The sequence below is a fragment of the Anas acuta genome, chromosome 1 (assembly GCF_963932015.1).
Source record: "Anas acuta chromosome 1, bAnaAcu1.1, whole genome shotgun sequence".
NCBI lineage: Eukaryota > Metazoa > Chordata > Aves > Anseriformes > Anatidae > Anas > Anas acuta.
Window position 1 is genome coordinate 173,157,786 of NC_088979.1, and position 18,792 is coordinate 173,176,577.

The following is an 18,792-nucleotide window of genomic DNA, read 5'->3' on the forward strand; positions in this document are numbered from 1 at the left end:
TGTAAATACTTGAAATATGGAAGTATTTCTTTTATTATCTCTTCCTAAAAAAAAAAACAAAAAAAAACCTCAAAGCTTTTTTTAAACAATAAACACAATTTACACAATTAACTTCAGTTTCTTCTTCTGATGTCTTTTTTTTTTTTTTTTTTTTTCAGAAAGCATCTAATATGGAAAGTTCTATTTTGGTAAAGAAAAGAAAATCAACAGTGTTTTCATAATAAAAGGCCATCGGGTTTTGTGAAAGTCACTAAGAATGATGCTGTAAAATGCCTCCACTAACAGTGATTGCAAACAAAACATTTATTTACCTTCCTGTAGTATTAGCAAGACACCTTTTGCTCTAGTGGAAATAGAGGAGCAGGCAGCCTCAGCAGCTTGAATGGAACATTAGAAGAGCGTACCTGCATGACAATAAGAAGGTCAAACACCAAGATGAAAGAAGCCAAGAATGCTCTTGAGACCTCATCACTTGGCAGAAATCCACGATTCAGCTTGTCCCAGCTGATCCAGTCAGTAGTGATGACAAGCACAACTACAGAGGTCAGGGTAAATAGAACCGTCCTGCAAGGGAAAAAAAAAATAGTTCAGAGAGAATAGGATAGTAATGAAGATACATCATTCTATTTTATCTATCTTCTAGCGGTCAGCTAGTGCTTTATCAGTACTTTTGCACGGATGAAAAGAGATTGAAGAAAGCTAAGTGTACAAACAAATCATATAATTCAAAATAGGAAAGCAGTCAGCTCTTCCCTTAGTAAAAAGCAATTTAGTAGCTAGCACTAAACATGTTGTAAAATTAGGGTGGAATATATCACTCTTGTTCTTTGTTCCACACTTTTCATTTATGATGCAAACCAAGTAAGTAAAATAAAATACAATTAAGCTATAATAATGTACCAAAGACCATATAATCTATGCCAAATCCAAATGAACAATTTGAGGGAACATTTCCCGAGGCACTAAGGATGTTAGCACCTATGATTTTTTTTTTCTCAGCAGTAGGAACTGTAGGACACATCTGCATGAAAGAAATTTTCATTGCACTGAATTAATCTTTAGTATGTTCTGTAGATTGTAGACAGATTGCACTTTGTATCTCCTAGGATGTCCTTTGCACAAGTTTTCAACACATCTTACAGCATTTCTGAGGAGTCAGTGAAGAGTGAATTACAAAAGCAATAATGCCTGCATATGAATGATACGAGAATTCCAAAAGACACATTTGACTACTTCATGCAATTCTGTGATAGGGTATTTACATAAAAATCTTTCTGAACTATCCTCCCAAAATAGTTCTGCACCATTTCCAGCAGCACTTTGGTGGTATCTTTCAGCCAGCAGTGATAACTGATTGAATTCCTGGCTCCACGGAAGCAGGCATATTTAGCTGGTAATTTGAAGGGGAGCAAGGCTTCTCCCAGTAGCCGGAGCTGCCAGCAGTTCCATGCTATAACAGAGGCATATCAACATCTGAGTGCATACACAGAGCTAAGTAATTGTGGCAGTGTGGAGTTTGTTCTACAGCAATAAAGTCTCATTTTCTTCAGCTACTGAAGGCTGTAAACCAATGTGAAGAATATTTCCTATGACACTTTTAAACAGGACAAATACTCAGCAGAGTAAAAGAAAAATCTGCACACCAGTAGTCACAGACTACCTGATTGCAGGCATTCAGTCTTGGCTCTGTCTGTGTAGAAAGAAAAAGCAAAACAAAACAAAACAAAAAACACAAAACACACAAACAAAAACTAATAAGCACGTAAGCAGTAAGGTACACATTTGGACTTGTAAATATTTTTCTTCTGTGGTGTGATGGGCTGTCTTTCTTTACAATATGAGACACAAAAGGACCTGAGTGTTGCCACCTTTACCTTTGCACATTTGTTTTTATTCTTAATAAATCAGTTCAGTTATATTCAACACTGTGGTTGGCACCATAACAGTATCCCTTGAGTGCATTAGCAGCACCCAAGCCAGAAACAAAAATGAATGAGGCGTATTAGACTTAATTAGACCTAAGCAATATTCAAGCCTGCTTATTCCCAAAATATATGCCTTGCTACCACCTCACCTGTCAGTACCTGAAGCTGACAGACTTTTCTGCAGGCTTTTCTTTGACACATGTGGAGGTTAATGGTCTCGTGTGAAACGAGAAGAAGGGACTGTTTTCCAGAAAGAGCACAGCCCTCAGTGCTTCCCTGCTGACCAGTGGATGCTGCTCTGGCTGCTGGGTGCAATGATTTTCCTTGTCCTCATTCTGCAGAGCTCAAGTCTCCCAGTGCACAGGTAGTTTAGAAATGTAATTGAAAGCTGCATAGTTTGCCATGGGAACCACATACCCAGAAGTTATGCTCAACACTATTCTGTTTCAGTCCTCTTGAATTATGCATCTACGTTTTGGAGCCAGAGTTCAAAGCGTATAAGGTCAGGCTTTGGCATGTATGCAAGCAAAAGCAGGCAGATTTTTATGCATGCTTCATCAGCATGCATGCAAAGATCAGCGTGTGTGCTCAAGCCCTGATTTCCTTGAGGAAATGCAGATGCACTTAAAAAACTGCTTCGTTATTCGTTCTGAAATGTCAAATAGGAGGGAAGGAAGCAGAAAATGGGCTGCTAATAGAATAAAAAAATGTGAGACCAATAAAAATGGACAGAAATAGATATTTGAAATGGTTGCATTAAGCAGCATAATTAGCACTCAGATGTATTTTTGACCTATGTTACTGGAACAGAGCAAAATATTCAATAAATGTTTTTGGAGTTATTATAAACCGAGTTTCTCTGGGTTAGAGTTCACTCCATTTCTAGCACTTCCCCAGTGTCTTGGGGATTCAGAGAAGAAGCTGAGGTTTTAGTTTAACTTGACTTGTATCAGATGACACCGATGTGAAGTACTTTGCAATATTTAGGCCAGTGCAGTTTGTCCTTTACTTTGCAGTGCACGTCACTGAGAGCCGCATCATCACATCACTCATGGCACTGCTGGCAGGACATCTCTGCGTCCTGCTTACTAAAGGGCTGTAAGGAGAAAGCCAAGAAAGGATTGACTCTTCTTACTGCCAGACATTAAGAAATGCAACGTCTTTCTCCACTTTTCAGAGGAAATGCCCTCATATTTCACTTCTAAGTCTAGTTTGATGCACTGAACGACTGTGTGCCCTGGGCACCTATTCAGTTATGTTAACACCTATTTTGCAGCCTAGGACATACTCTTCAGGATGAAAGCTTACTCTGAAGAATAAATATAAACAATGTCTGCAAAAAAATACTGTCCATGCCAACTGCATACCAAGAAGTAAAAATTATTAGGTAGATCCAGAAAAGTCAGTACTATGGTTACCACCACTAGTGATGATCTAAAGTCCCTGGTTCTGGACTTTACTGAAGGAAAACCTGAAGACAGAAGCTTGAGCAGGTTTTTGTCACCGGCTGCAGACAGTCCCTCACAGCACACAGGTCAACCTCCAACTCTGTCATGCAAGAATGCCGTTTCTGGTTGAGAAGGGCTATGATGCTGCATTTTCCTCTGCAGTAGAAAATGGGGCATCTTTGACTTTGGACAGTCCAACAGGCATGTCCTGACCTGCACTGAAGGCAGTCCTACATATTCTCTGCTGTCTCTGGGACATATCAGTCCAGAATTTTCTCTGATATGCCCGTGAATTTCACAGCATGCTCACGGAGCATTCACTGGGCTTCTTTGCTATGAGATGATAGACTTCACGTGTTTACCTAGATAAAAGCTTCCCAGTCCCTGTGCACATTAAGCTGGCGTGCAGTGCACTGCACAGCTGCTGCTAAAGAAGGAACTGCTAACAGGATAATCACAGGAAGCAGAGTGCTTTGCTTCACTGTGTACATCCATCCACACCTACATTGTCCAAAATAAGGCGAGTTGAGGCCAGCATGCTTTCCCTAGAAAATAAAATCAGAGGTGTGCGTATGTAGGTGAGCAGAGCTGTGCAGATAATAACCTAAAGTTAAAACGCCAGGGCCACCTTCATCCATGCTCCAAAATATTGAGGATAGTGTAAGATTTCCTAAACATCTCTTCTAGGAGTCCAAGATAAATCCAAAATGTTCAGTTAAGGAAAGCAAAACACTCAAACCCCAGTGTAGTGAGTAATCCATCCACAGTGCAGTAGGACCTAAATTCTCTTGTGGGATCTGCTGCCAGAATCTTTCCCCAGTAGATATTTCCATTCCTACTCTTTGGGCTACTTCATGGGTGGCATCACCCAAGAGTGACAAAACAAATGGCTTTTCCTGTTGCCTCCAGGCAGACTTGGCTTGTTTCCACTTGGGAAACAAGTGGTGGGGACAACCTGTGATATGTAGCTTTGTGGGATATCAGGAGCAGGAGCCATCATGTTGCACACTGGGTGTAACTGTGTTAACAAGATACCTCCCGAAGGAGTTTTTGTAAGCTCAGCCTGGCACTGAAGATACTCAGGACTCTGCAGACTTCCTTACAATGTCTTTTTGTACTCAGCTCTCTGCAGATATTGTCCTTGCTGTGGTAGACCGGTCCGTAGCTCTTCTCCCTTTGCCTTCCACCAACACTGTCCTGAGCTTATGAACTGCAAGTTCTTTGTGAATGGGATGAGCTCAGATGTGTTTGTGGGGAAAACAAATAGCCTTCTATTCCTGGGATCTGCAATGCAGTCATTGGTCTCCAAATTCATTACTGCATTCAGATACATCAGTGATTCTCTAAATCCTAAACTAGCAAGAAATGAAGACATTCTCCTATCAGAATCAAGAAATTTGGGAACTCCACTTAAAAGAAAGTGTTGGGAAACATCATAACTTAGACCATGCGGTTTGAGGTGCTGAATGTCTGTCATACTGGGGGTTGCAGTCTGGTCACCCAAAGAGAACTCTCCCTGCTGCCCCCTGAAATGCCACTGGAGCCACCCCATTACTTAGCAGTCCTTGAAAGAGCACCACGTGCCAGAGCAGCAGATGGACTCAGAAACACAAAGGTGGGCTCTGGAGGAAGAGCTGTGGGAGACAGCCAGAATGGGGGAGGAAAGGAACACACATGCTTGGCAATGTACTATAGCTGATGTTCAGTGCTGATGCAAACCTAAGACTTTCTGGCTTTATTTCAGGGGGAGGAAGGGGCACATCACTTAGTTTTATTTTAATTCCAAAATAGCAGTGCTGCCACCAGCATTACTGGTAAAAGGACTCCCTGACAATATCTGTAAACTGCCCATGCAAGTGCACATTTTCTGTTTATTCAGTAACACTATGGGCCATGACAAATGCAATTCAGACTGGAAGACTGGCTTGCCTGTGATGCTTCATTAGCTCCGTATGCAAAACATGAAGATGCTGATGTTCTCAGAAGTCTTGGCTGAGGGAGGACACAAAATGCTGTGGTGATCTTAGGCCTGGCTGCTTGGGGACACTCTTCCATTGTTTTGCATATCCTACCCACTACACCAGGAACTCCCTCCAGAGCTATGTCAGAAGTGCCACTGACTCTATGCAGCCACATCTTCAGGAAACACAGCAAGCTTTTTGTCTCCATTATTTGTCTGTACTGAGCTGAATACTGAACAAAACAGAATTTGTGCATGGGAAAATGAAGACAAGCTAAGATATATATATATAAGCTCATAAAACAATGAATGCTGGAAACAAGAACTGCTTCCAATCCGAGCCTCCAGATCCTTCACGTCAAAATCAGCAGGACAAAAGGTACCACTGAAAACAAATTCTGGTCTATGATGGGACCTCATTTCTCAGACTGTCACATAGTGAAAGCAAAGCTTTTCAGTGCTCAGGTATCAAATACAATTCTTTGCCCAACCATACATAAGGGAAAGATAATGCTACCTTCAATTTACCAGCAACTTTGAGCTGCTCTTTGTCAGACCTATTTAGAATTTTCTTCTGTCTTGCATGACCCTCTGCCAAATCTTTTAAGAAGCTGCAGCTTTGATGATCAGATAGCAAGAGTTCTGCTAAGATCGACTGAAGAGATGAAAGGAAAACTTTGACTATTTCCCTCATCTTTATTTTGTCTTTTCCAAGAGGCAAAAAGCAGTATCTTGGCCTTTGACCATATCTTTTCCAGAAAAAAAAAAAAAAAGAACCGTGTACTGAGTCAAAAGTAGCTCTTAGATTTATACAACATGGTACTGTGAAAAGTTTTCATGATATTTTGTCCCATGATTTCCACTAAGCTGGGTTATTTAGAAGTTGCTAAACATTGTTAATAGGAATTCCAGATATTGCTTAGTACTATGCATATTTGCAACAGAAAGATACATAAATAACAACAAAAAAATAGATCTTAAAATCTATATTTCTATTATTTTTCATTAAGGAAATGAGAATACATAATTAATAAAATATATAATATATATGTGAACTTACTGAATAAAGGAAATTAGACAGCATACATCCTGGGTATATTTAAAACACTAAATAAAACCACCTAGCATTTAGTCAGCATTTACCAAAATTTACCAGCTTCAGCTGGTGTGTAGGAAACAGAAAAGCAATTCTAATCAATGTTTTATAAATTGCTATTTACGTTTTCAGTTGTGGTGGTTTATAATGTCAATTTTTTCATGAATCTGCCAAAATAGTTTAAAACACCCTCTGAAAATGGATATATGAAGGGAAGAACAAATTTTACTGCTCTTGATATTTAAAAGTGCTTTCCAGTCCTCAGGAAAGAAAGAACATCCATCAAGCTAAATACTTTCCATAATTTTTAATCTGAGAATCAGCGCTGGCCAAACATACTGTCCCACAGTGTACAATAACTATAAAGAACAATGCTACTGCAGATGTTCATATGCAAATGCCAACACTTTTTATTTCACTTGTTTTAATTAGGAAGGGTTCTGTTATTAAATCTGTCAAAAATAGCAACTCTAAACTCATTTAAAATAAAATATTTAGTCTGCCTGTTACTTGGTGTCAGCACCACTTCTACAAATAAGCAAGTAGAAGGGACAGATGCTCTGCTGGTGAAAAGCGTCTGGGTTCTCTGGAGCAGCATGGATTTGAAACTCCAGCTGGCTACTACTCTCCTGCCCTGGACACAACAATGTTCGGAAAGGAGAGCAGGGACTTGAGAGCTCTGCCTGGACCAGCAACTCTTGCAGTGCAGCGATGCAGTGCTCGGAGTGAAACAGGTGGTGCTGAGGGTCTGATAGTCACAGTGCACATGTCTTGTGAGCTGAACTGAGCACCCACCTACCCACTGCTGCAGCCCACTGGGTGAGGTCTCAGAGAGCAATTGCCACTCCAGGGGACAAACATGTGGTAGAGATGTGGAAAGATAATGCTGCCAGAGTTCAGAGCTCCCCATACTTCATGGTGTCATTCACAGGCATAAGAGGGACGAAGGGTATTAAAGTTGATTATCAAAAAGATATAATTACCTAAAGTTAAATACCAATTAGAATAAAACAGTGGTTAATTCAAATTCTGAATTGCATTATCTTTTTTTAAAAAATCCGTAGTAGTGCCTGGAAGTGCTAGCTTCCATCCTACAGCAGGGTTTAATGGATGAGTACAAGCACTTGCCAGTAACTGGCAGTTCTAAATGATCAGTTCTGAGGTTGTCAATGCTGAAGTACTTTTCATTTTGGATAGGGAATAACAAAGGGAAGTCTATGTTAGGACTAGCTCATAAATGCTTATTAATAGTGGACACTGTATTTTGAGAGCCTTACATTTCCAATAAAGTCTGCTAGTCTATGTTTGCTGTTGTTCTGCCTGGTAAGCCGAAGAAACTGGAAAGCACAGAGTATATGGGACACTTTGTCTATGCCAAATATACATACTGGAATTGTTTATTCTGCATTTTTATACATTCATTATACTTAGAAAAATGAAAAAGATTTTGGTGAACACAAGCAGTGCTAGTTCATTTTTTCCAATTATATCTGTTTGTCAAAGAAAGGATATTCCTCTCCTGAACACCTTGCTCTGCTTCTATCCTTAGACTGTGACAGTTGCAAATTTATTACAGTGTATCAATGTGATTCCAGAGCTATTTGGGATGTTTGTACAAAGATTTGTATAAAGTCTGAAATTACATTTATGTTAATGCACAGAGGAAGCATTTTGCTATGTTTCATGTAATAAAGTGAATAAGATTAGGTAATGTAATCACATGGTGAAATATTAGAATTCTAGACAGCATCATTTTTTATTATAGGTAGAAGCATCTTTGAGTTTCCTTTTGCCACACCATTAATTTACTAAAATGAAAGTGTTATCTATTTCAAACACCAGCTCATTTAAATTAAACTCATCAGCCATAAGCTTTAGGTTTCAAATGCCATTTCCTATCTGTGACACAAAAAAAAAGGAAAAACAGTTTAAGAAGGTTCATGGTCTTGCTTCTAAAAAACATTTTCAATCAACACCTATCGTATGCAAGGTAGTATGGGATTCATGGGAGTTTTTTCCAGGGAACTCTGTGCCATGCTCAACTTCCCAAATTAGAAGTTAATTGCCTAATTCCAGTAGGACGCATTTTGAAAACAGGCAAACAAACAAATAAACAAAACCACAAAACTATTCTACATACGGTAAGAGGAAGCCATTTTTCGGGTTAATTTTCAGATGGATACATCACAATCTATCAACAGATTGGAGTTGGAAAACTCGCTCAAGGAACAACAGAATTTTTTTTCAATGAGTCAAATATTCTCAGAGTATCAAATGTGCCGTAGGAAAGAGTCATCTGGAACATTTTCTCAGACAAGGGCAGTTCATCAATACAGGAAATTTTCCTGCGAAAGAGCTGACTTCTGTAACATGAGGAAAGTTCTGTCAGAAAGGAACACGACTCCTGCACAGGACTGCTCTCATGGAGACAGGAGGTAGGCACCATCTCAGTTCCAAGAGGTGAGGCAAGCTGGCCAGAGGCAAATACCTGTTCTGTGAGATTCAAACCAAGCATTTGAATGTCAGTATTAAAAAGCCAGCTGAATTCCATACTAATTGGGCTTTTGGATGCTACATGGTATTATTTGTCCAGTCTCTCCAGCCAGAGCTTCTTAACTTCGTATAAGCAACTAAACAGTACAACTGTCTGGACACAATTTCCCACAGTCTAATTTAGTGTCTTAAGGATGTATTATTACAGCTTTCCTTTATGTTATTTTCAGCTCCTTATATGAGTGAGGTAAAGACTTAATGTTCATTAAAGGGAAGGCATAGGATCATGTTCCAAAACCTGTGGAACAGGAATTTTGGCTGTTTCCAGAATTCTCAGCAAATGTCATAGATCATGAGTAATAACATTCTTGGTGACCTTTTCTCCATTACCATGAAATGCTTAGTAAAGTCTTCATTTCATTGCAATGTAAAATGGCAAAAAGCTTTTGAAAACAAAACAAAACAAAACAAAACAAAACAAAACAAAACAAAACAAACAAACAAATAAACAAACAAAAAAACACCAAAACACAACAGTTTGTTTTTTTTTACAGTTAGAAGACAATTTCTATTTCCGATGAATGAAGATAGTAAGTCAAATGCTAATCTAAAAGCCTAAAATTAGGTTCTTCTGATCTATACACCCCAACAACTCCATGGCTTTCCAGTGTTCAAACGTTATTCAATTTGAGTTTTATAAACAAGCACAAGCATAAGTTTGGATTTAAAACCACATTTTTAATCCCATCAGTGCACTGGAGTATTTGGACTTCCAGATAGGTGATTTATGAAAACCTGATTGACTTTCAAATGGTGCTAAAGACCTAACTGACACCATGCAAGTAAGAAAAGTGATAAAAATCAATGAGTTAGTAGACACATTATTTAATGTATAAATAAGTTTATACATTAAATTTATTATTCATCCAATTCTGGGGTCCTTAGTATAAGAAAGATGTAGGCCTGTTCAAGAGGCTCTAGAGGAGGGCCACAAAAGTGATGTGAGAGCTGGAAGACCTTTCCTGGGAAGAAAGGCTGAGAAAGTTGGGATCATTCAGCCTGGAGAAGACAAGGTTCCAGGGAGACCTTATTGTGGTCTTTCAATACATAGAGTGGGTCCTTAGGAAAGATGGAGGAAGACTTTTTACCAGAGTCCCTAATGACAGAAAAAGGGGTAATGGTTTTAAACTGAAAGAGGGTAGATTTAGATTAGATATAAGGAAGAAATTTTTCATGAGGGTGGTGAGGCACTGGGACAGATTGCCAGAGAAGCTGTGGATGCCCCATCCCTGAAAGCAATCAAAGTTGAGTAGAAGGGGTTTGAGCAACCTGGTCTAGAGAAAGATGTTCCTGCTCATGGCAGGCGGGATTTAAGTAGATGATCTTTAAAGCTCCCTTCCAACCCAAACCATTCTATGATTACTTTGTAATTACTGAATTTATGGAATTGTTTTGTTTGCAATTTATTAGATAATTAACAAAAATTTAGCCTTTATCAGAGTTTTACTACATAGAAAACACTCTGAATCTGTCTTCTACATATGATCTGGGATATTATAAACTCATATTACCTTCCTGCATTTAAATCCCTCAGTTTTTTCCCCAACTCTCCAGTGAAGTCTGTTACAATTCAGCTAGTGCTACGCGAGAAAATGATTATTGTTTTTTTAAAATATATTTCCACATACAGTTTAGTTCGGTACAATAAGACATTTTATAAGTAATTCAGATACAGAAACTTACCAATTTGCAGTGTTTGTAGAAATCTACACATGAGCTAACGTATCTGATCTGTCATTATAGTTGACAGAGATGTGATGTGCGATTTGGTTGCCTACACATACATGTTTAGTGTGATTTGGGGTACTGTAGAGTACCTTGTTTGACCTTGCAGTACAAGGTCTCCTCTGAGTCCTGTGCCATGTCTTCCAGGCCTCTGCACCTTTTTAAAAACCCTAAAGCATTTCAAATTATAGCCCATGCCTATGTTTGTGTACCTGAATCCCGCTGTTATTCAGTCATTGGAGCCAAGAAAATGATTCAGGTGACTAAAAACGAGTTTTTACTTGGGGAGAGCTGAATGCCCCTCACCTGCACTGGTCAGAGCTCCATAGGCTGTAGTGGAAGTTGACATGCTGACAGCCATTATCAAGATGGTCAACCCCAAATCTCAAAACTGAAGTCAGTTTTCAATGTTTTTATTACTTTCAAGAAAATAGTGAAAAATTTGCTTGAACTGAAAAACAAATAGAATTTTAAGCATTGTCAAAATGTATCTTTGAAGAAAATCTGTTTAGAAACTGTCAAATGAAAAATGCCGGTAAAAGGTATTTTTGAGGGCTTTCTGGCTTTTTAAAAGCACATTTTAGAAAACTGAAATGACTTTGCAAAACATTTTGATGCTGCAGAGTCTTAAAATTATCCCTGCAGGTTTTTTAAACAAACAAACAAAAATCCTCACAAAAATTCCCACTTTATTTGAGATCTTGAGTTGCAAAACATTAAGGATAAAAATTGAGTCAGATTTTATCTATGCAGAACATAAGGAACATGTTGTCTTTCTCCTGGTGTTATGTTGCTGCTCTTAAATGAAACCGTTGGTGGGAGAGCTTATAATATAAAATCGTATTCTCACTACTTTTCATGCAACATGTTATATCCACACCCAAGATTAAAACAAACAAACAGTTCAAATTTAGAATAAGCCAATTATAATGGTTTAATAGCTTTCTACGTTCTGGATTAGATTTGCTGTATATTTTACCTATACAGTAGTTTGACAGAATAAGAAATCTCTCATTATTTTAGGTTTCATATACCATAATATATCTATGAGGTGTAACTTCTTATTCATGAATATGTTGTGTCTTTTACAATTACATTTGTGCAAAACTTATCAAAGTAAAATATAATTACAATTGTTTTAAACCCCTCTTTAATGTTTTTTTCTCAAAGCATTTTGAATAAATGCAAGCTCTTTCATCTAATGAGTTGATTACATTATGATTAAACTTATTTCCAAAACAACTAAACAAAAAACAACAAAACACAACAAAATGCTTTAATCTTGCCTCCAAAGCAATGTATTTTTAAGTAAAAAATCTTCCAAAGAGTATACACCTTATTCAGTAGAAAAACAGTCTTAGTAGACAGCAAGCTGAGCAAGAGCTGGCCATGTGCACCAGTAGCAGAGGTCCCAGCAGCATCTGAGACTTTACGAACAGGAGTAAGGCCAGTAGATCAAAGGAAATAGCTGTGTCCTTTTACTCAGCACTTGTCAGACCACCTTGAGAATATTGCATACAGTAGAAGAAAGGCATTGATAAACAGAAAACAAAACAAAACAAAACAACCAAACAAACAAACAAAAAACAAGGATTCCTGGTGAACACCAAGTTGGACAGCAATATGCCTTTGCTATCAACAAGGCTAATGATATTCTTCACTGCATTAGGCAAAGTATCACCAGCAAGTCTACTCAGCATTGGTGATGCTGCACCTGGAGTTCTCTAGCCAGTTCTGGGTGTCCCAGCACAAGAGAGACATGGACTTCCTGGAGAGGGTCCAATGTAGGACCACCAAGGTGATCAAAGGACTGGAGCACCTCTCCTGTGCAGAGAGTTTGTGAGAGCTGGGGCTGTTCAATTTGGAGAATAGAAGGCTCAGGGAGGATCTCTTTAATGTATATAAATACCTGAAGGGAGGGTGCAAAGAAGAAGGAGCCAGGCTCTTTTCAATGATACCAAGTGCCAGGAAGAGGCAATGGGCACAAACTGGAACACGGGAGGTTCCATCTGAACATCAGGAAGCACTTCTTTACCTTGCAGGTGACTGAGCAGTGGCACAAGTTACTCAGAGACACAAGTTACTCAGAGATACATAGAAGGAAGGCTTTGTCTTCTTTCTATGAAGATCTTTAAAAGCCACCTGCACATGATCCTGGGCAACCTGCTTTGGGTGGCCTTGCTTGAGCAGGGGGTTAGATCAGATGGGCTCTAGAAGGCCCTTTAAACCTCAACCATTCTGTGATTCTGTGTAACTGAAGCAGAGGGCTCCAGGCTGGCTGGGAACTGGAGCACTTGTCCCGTGAGGGAGGGCTGAGGGACCTGGACCCTGGAGAAAGGGTGGTTTTGGAGGTACCTAACGGTGATGCTGCAGTACCTGTAGGGAGGTTAGCAAGAAGACAGAGCCAAGTTCTTCACAGCAGCGAATGACAGGACAGGAGACAATGGGCACATATTAAAATGAGAGATTAAGACTGGATATAGGAGAAATTGTTTCTGATGAGGACCATCAGGCAGTGAAAGAGGCTGACCGGAGAGACTGTGCAATCTCTAGACCTGGAGTTTTTTGAGACCCAAAAAGATAAATCTCTGAGTCATCTGGTTTCATCTTTAACTATGTTCTGAAAAGGAGACTAGAGACATCCTGAGATCCTGGATTCCAGCTTGAATTATCCTATGATTTTATTATATTTTTCCTCCGATAAAAGAATCTTAGTAGCCAAGTATTTAAGTTATACATCATTTACATTTATGAAGGAAACATGATCTACCTACCATCCAACAAGTAATCCTATTTGCCTATGGGAAAAGAATGAACAGCAACGACACTAGCCTTAAACCAAAAAAGTGTTACAATTTCTCCTGAAAAAAATTTATGCAACAAGACAGAAGTAATATAATTTTTGTTTGCTAGCACTGTTCTTCCAACTTAGACTTTACAAATAGCTCAAAACTTCACTTGACATTTACAGTAATTGTAATAAATCTTTTTCCAGATGATTCAAGAATTGATACCAACTCAAAAGTAACTCAAGGAAATAAACATTGATACGCTTGTTTTTCCACTATTTGAACCAATTCCAGTGTACGGCTGACATGTGTCTTCTTAGAAAACAAAGAAAAATCACATCCAGATTACTGTAATTTTGATCTCCTGGAGAGCTAACCTTTCTAAGAACAAAACAGGTTAGAAAGAAGCATGAGCAAAAAGAAGCTAATGCGACTCATCAGCACACATGCTGAAGGTCAGTGCTACTCTGATGATTATATGCCCAATTCTGTACAATATGAATGTTCCCCTTTTCCATATGAGGAACCCATGCAATGCTACAGGCTTGGGCCACAGTGGCTAGAAAGCTCTGCAGAATAAAAGGACCTGGAGGTGCTGACTGATGTACATGAGCCAGCAGTGTGCCTAAGTGGCCAAGAAGGCCAATGGCATCCTGTCATATATCAGGAGCAGTGTAGCCAGCAGGACCAGGGAGGTGATCATCCCCCTGTATTCTGTTCTGGTGAGGCCACACCTACAACTTTGGGCCCCTCACTACAAGAAAGAAATCGAGGCCCTGGAATGCGTCCAGAGAAGGGCTACAAAGCTGATGAAGGGCCTGGAGCACAAGTTTTGTGAGGAGTGGCTGAGGGAACTGGGGTTGTTTAGTCTAGAGAAGAGGAGACCTGAAAAGCTCCCCTGAGCCTTCTCTTCTTCGGGCTGAACAGCACCAGTTCTCTCAGCCTTTCTTCATAGGAGAGGTTCTCCAGCCCTCTGATCATCCTCGTGGCCCTCCTCTGGACCTGTTTTAGATCCACATCCTTCTTGTGCTGGGAACCCCAAACCTGGACGCAGCAGTCCAGGTGGGGCCTTGAGAACTGCTACTCGTCCCACTGTATCCCTGCCACTGAAAAGTGAAGGGGCTCAGGTGAACATTTATCTCTGTGGATTTGACTACAGTGCTATTGGCTATTGTAAAGAGACTGGATCTCTCACTAGATTTGTTCCCTCCCACAGATGAGAATATTTTCTCAACAAAATTTTAATAAAAGATGATGCAATTCTGAATGTTTCAGTTTTCTCTCTTTTTTTTTTTTTTTTTTTTGTTACAGGGTTCCCAACACCATGTAAGCAAAGAAGCAAAGGTCCCTCTCCTCCTGAAGTAATTTGTCTCCCTTTGCTTTTCAGCCTCAGTCTTTTAAACATTTGACAATCAGAATTTGCCAGCTTTGTTCCATGTAATTGCTGATTAAAAAACAACAACGTACCACCACCACTACTGCAGCTCTCCTACCATCTTCTATTAGCTGATACCCTGCATGAATTTCAATGTGGTCTGTAATCCGTTTAGATGTCCTCCTTGAACCTTGGTCATCTAAGATGCATGCAAATGGCAACAGATGCCTTAGTAGGACCAAAAGCAGAGGCATGGTCCAATGCCAGATGACACTGCAGAGTTCAGGCAGTGAGGATTCACAAATGGAAAAATGGAAAAAGGCATGAATTTTAATTTCTTCTGGGCTATAATCTGCAGCATTTGTTGCTTCTCCCACAGACTTCTGCTTGTGTGTATCTCCTTTAGGTTTATAATAACTAAAGCATTAAGAAAGGGATAGACAATCAATATCCTACCTGTCACACCAGTCTAACAAACTAGTTCTTTGACTGGAGTCAGGCTACAAACTGGGGACAGCCCTTTTCCCTTGCCCAAGAAACAGGTGAGCTGCCAGAACAAGGGACCACATTCAGGTCCTGATCCCAGTCAGCCTGGGATCAGGATCCACCCTATCCAGCCAGGATCCACCCAGCAGGATCCATCCAGCTTACCTTCCAGAGACTCACACACCACACCAACTTTTGCTTTGCCTCCACGATCTTATCAAGCTCAAAATAGAGTAGGCAGTGCTAAAGAAACCCTGAGTTTAATAGATATTTTGCTGACCTAAATTTTGCTAAATATGCATTCTGAGTTTTACAGAATATTCTGTTAAATACTTTACTCAGAGATGATTGAGTACCCTTGAGTTTTACAGCTATACAATTCTTTTCTTCCTGCAAAATACTTCAACATATATTTAACAAGCATAAAAGCCTACATACTGCCTCCCCATCACTTATATGATTGCTCAGTTTCCAGCAAGCACCTACAGGGAGCAGATGGAGGAAAACTCCTGGAAGGGCTATATTTTGCAGTGCCTTTCACTGAAAACAGGGAGAGATGAGACTGAAATAAATCAGCATTTGGAACAGATGGACAGACATGGCTTCTTTGATCAGCCATAACTGGATAGACTAGGATCAGTCAAATTTTTAGCCCTCTGCAGTGCAAATAACTACAACCATTTCAAAAAGGCTATAAAATAGTGGGCAACTTTGGGGACTGGATATAGTCTCTCAGAAAGTTTTTTTTTAGTCTTTTTGATTAACTTTGTTAGTGTCATCTTCACTTTTTTCCTAGATCATTTATTCATGGTACAGAGATGATATTAAAAGAATTTGGCCAGTTCTCCACTCCATTTTTTGCCTTTATGTTCTTCCTGGAAACATTAAAGATAGCTGTCATCTCTAGCTAGAGCGCCTTGAAAGATGAATGTGATTTACAGTCATTCCTGGGTCTTTCCAGACATTGCTGTCAATCTATCACAGAGTTTTCTGGGCTGATAACCCCAACAATGCCAAGAAAGAGAAGGGAGAGAAAGAGAGAGAGAGATACATTTCGTCTGAGACAGTGGTTACCTTCACTAAGTTAAAGTGCTGGATTTAGGAAGGAATGGAGTTTACCCTTAAAGACCTTCAAATATTATGAAATATTTTACCATATCAGCTACTATTTGTGTTGAATACTGTTCACAAACTCTATGAGAGATGACTGCTTATATACGTGTATGTCATTTAACATTTCAGAGATGGATTCCACAGAAATAGGGTAACCACCAGCTGCGCCATGAACCATAACTGCAAAATTCCATAGCATCTCCTCCATAGCAAGCACCTCTCCAAGCAAAAAGTCCATAGCTGCATTCAGTGTGGGATCTTCGATGGCCAATAAGTTCCTGAGAAAATGCTGCATCACAGAATAAATCTACCCAAACCTTCCACTGACTAATACTGTTACCACTTCTTCCATCAATTAAATGATAGCTTCCCTGAATTTGCATAAATCTAATTTCGGGACAAAACATGTTTAGTTCTGGAATTACATTCGCATCAAATTTGTTTAAGAGACAGGATGCATGGCTTTGTAATGAATAGCATGAACAAAGGCTTTATTGATTTACACACATGGGAAAATTTGAGCACATAAATGGTTTTGGTGACAAGGCAGAATTCAAAGACTGTGTATAGATTACCTGTTTCTTAACAACAACAACAACAACAACAATGTTTCATTATTCATTTTGAAGCATCGCAACTATTTGCTTGCTGGACCTACCAAGTGGACAAATGTCCTCAACTCTCTTTCATAAAGATGATAATAGAACAGCTTATGATGTCTAGAAGACTTAAGTGAACTATTGACTTATCAAAGGTGAAAGCTGTTTGAAAAATCAGCTCCTACTTAACATAACTGTGATGGCAATGTAAGCCTGCTGTGTTGGCAGATTCTTCCACTGTGGACTGTGCCATCAATTTCATACAAAATAGCTCTATCCTAGGAGCACTTCAAAACTGTAATGTTCAAAAACATTTTCAAGAACTTTTTACTTATATTATTGCGGTTTGCATTACAGAGTAATGATTTGTTAAGTCTGTTCTTTTTGTAACCCGTGGCCTGATTTTTTAGTTTTAGTTCATATATCACTGAAAAATTTAATAAAACATAGCAAATTAAAATTCTTCTTTAATTTTTGTGTTGTTTTATAATATAGGAACACCTGCTGCCAAAGTAAAGTATTATTAATGCTCACCCAGTTTGCTCATGTTGCAAAGAGAATGATAAAACTGCGTCCTAATGGGCAGTGGATGTCCTAGTGAGCACAGGTATGACACCAAGACATAAAGTTCCTGAAATAATCCAAATCTCTGACCTTCTATGGCATCATCTACACAACGTCCATGCAATCAGACTTGGCAAATGGGATAATAATATCTTTGTCTTTCTAGTCATTTAGTGAGAGACACTAAAGTTGGATCCTGCCTCTCTGAGTTCAAAGAGATCTGGTTTTGCTCTTTTGCTAGGAATTACCTCAATTACAAGTCACCTTCTTGAAGATATCCAAATATCAAGAATGATGTTAAAATGAGAAAACTAAGGAGGTAAATTGAATAAAGGTGTTACAAAGTAATGGTTCGTGTCTCCTCACATTTTTAACTTGTCTACTTCCAAACTGATAAGAAAAACACAGCAATGAACATGCCAAGAGGGTTTAACAGGATGGGCAGATAGTTAAAATATGTGAAACTTTCACATGGTCCAGTGAAAGATCTTATAAGGTGTTTTTAATAAACTACTACTTGATCTTGTGTCTAAAGTTAGGATTCTAAATCTAAAGCCAGGCGATTCAATGCAGGTGGCCTGATCTTCTGAAGTACTGCAAGCCCCAAAATACCATGTAGATCAAGTTCAAGGGACATTTTAAATATATTTACATGCTTAAAATATAAATGTAAATTTAGATAGTCAAGTAATGAGTATTTTGGCTATTACTTGTTTTCCTGGAAGGGCAAAACATTTTTCATACACATCACTTTCTGAGTACACGTATCTAGATCTCACTGTCTGTCTTCTTATTAATCTGATCTTGTTATTGTGAGGCATAACCTGCTGTCACGTTACAGTTCAGAATGCCATGCTACCAGGGGGCATGCAACTTCTTACACTCAGAAAACCAGATCATTTACCCATATATTAGAAGAAATAACTCAGCCAGGTTTCAGATATAAAATTCACAAGAATATAAATCTTAGGAATAATATTATTACTCAAAATCAGATAATTACCATTTAAGGGAAGACAAACAAAAAAAAAAAAAACACAAACAAGCCAACAGCAAAACTCAATAAAAGCATGGAAGAAGGAAACTGATGAAGTGGAAAACAAACAAACAAACAAACAAAACAACAACAAAGAGAGAAACATATACTAAACATCAAAAT

The 18,792-nt window shown here is 38.9% G+C and overlaps 1 protein-coding gene across 6 annotated transcripts in view; it reads right to left on the reverse strand.

Annotated features, from left to right (window-relative positions):
• TMEM117 (transmembrane protein 117) overlaps window positions 1–18,792 on the reverse strand; it is a 216,183-nt gene that overhangs the window by 43,351 nt on the left and 154,040 nt on the right. For all 6 annotated transcript variants that reach the window (XM_068669372.1, XM_068669375.1, XM_068669376.1 and 3 more), the window contains exon 6: window positions 405–564. In XM_068669372.1, coding sequence (XP_068525473.1) covers window positions 405–564 — 160 coding nt within the window. The remainder of the gene's footprint in view (window positions 1–404; window positions 565–18,792) is intronic.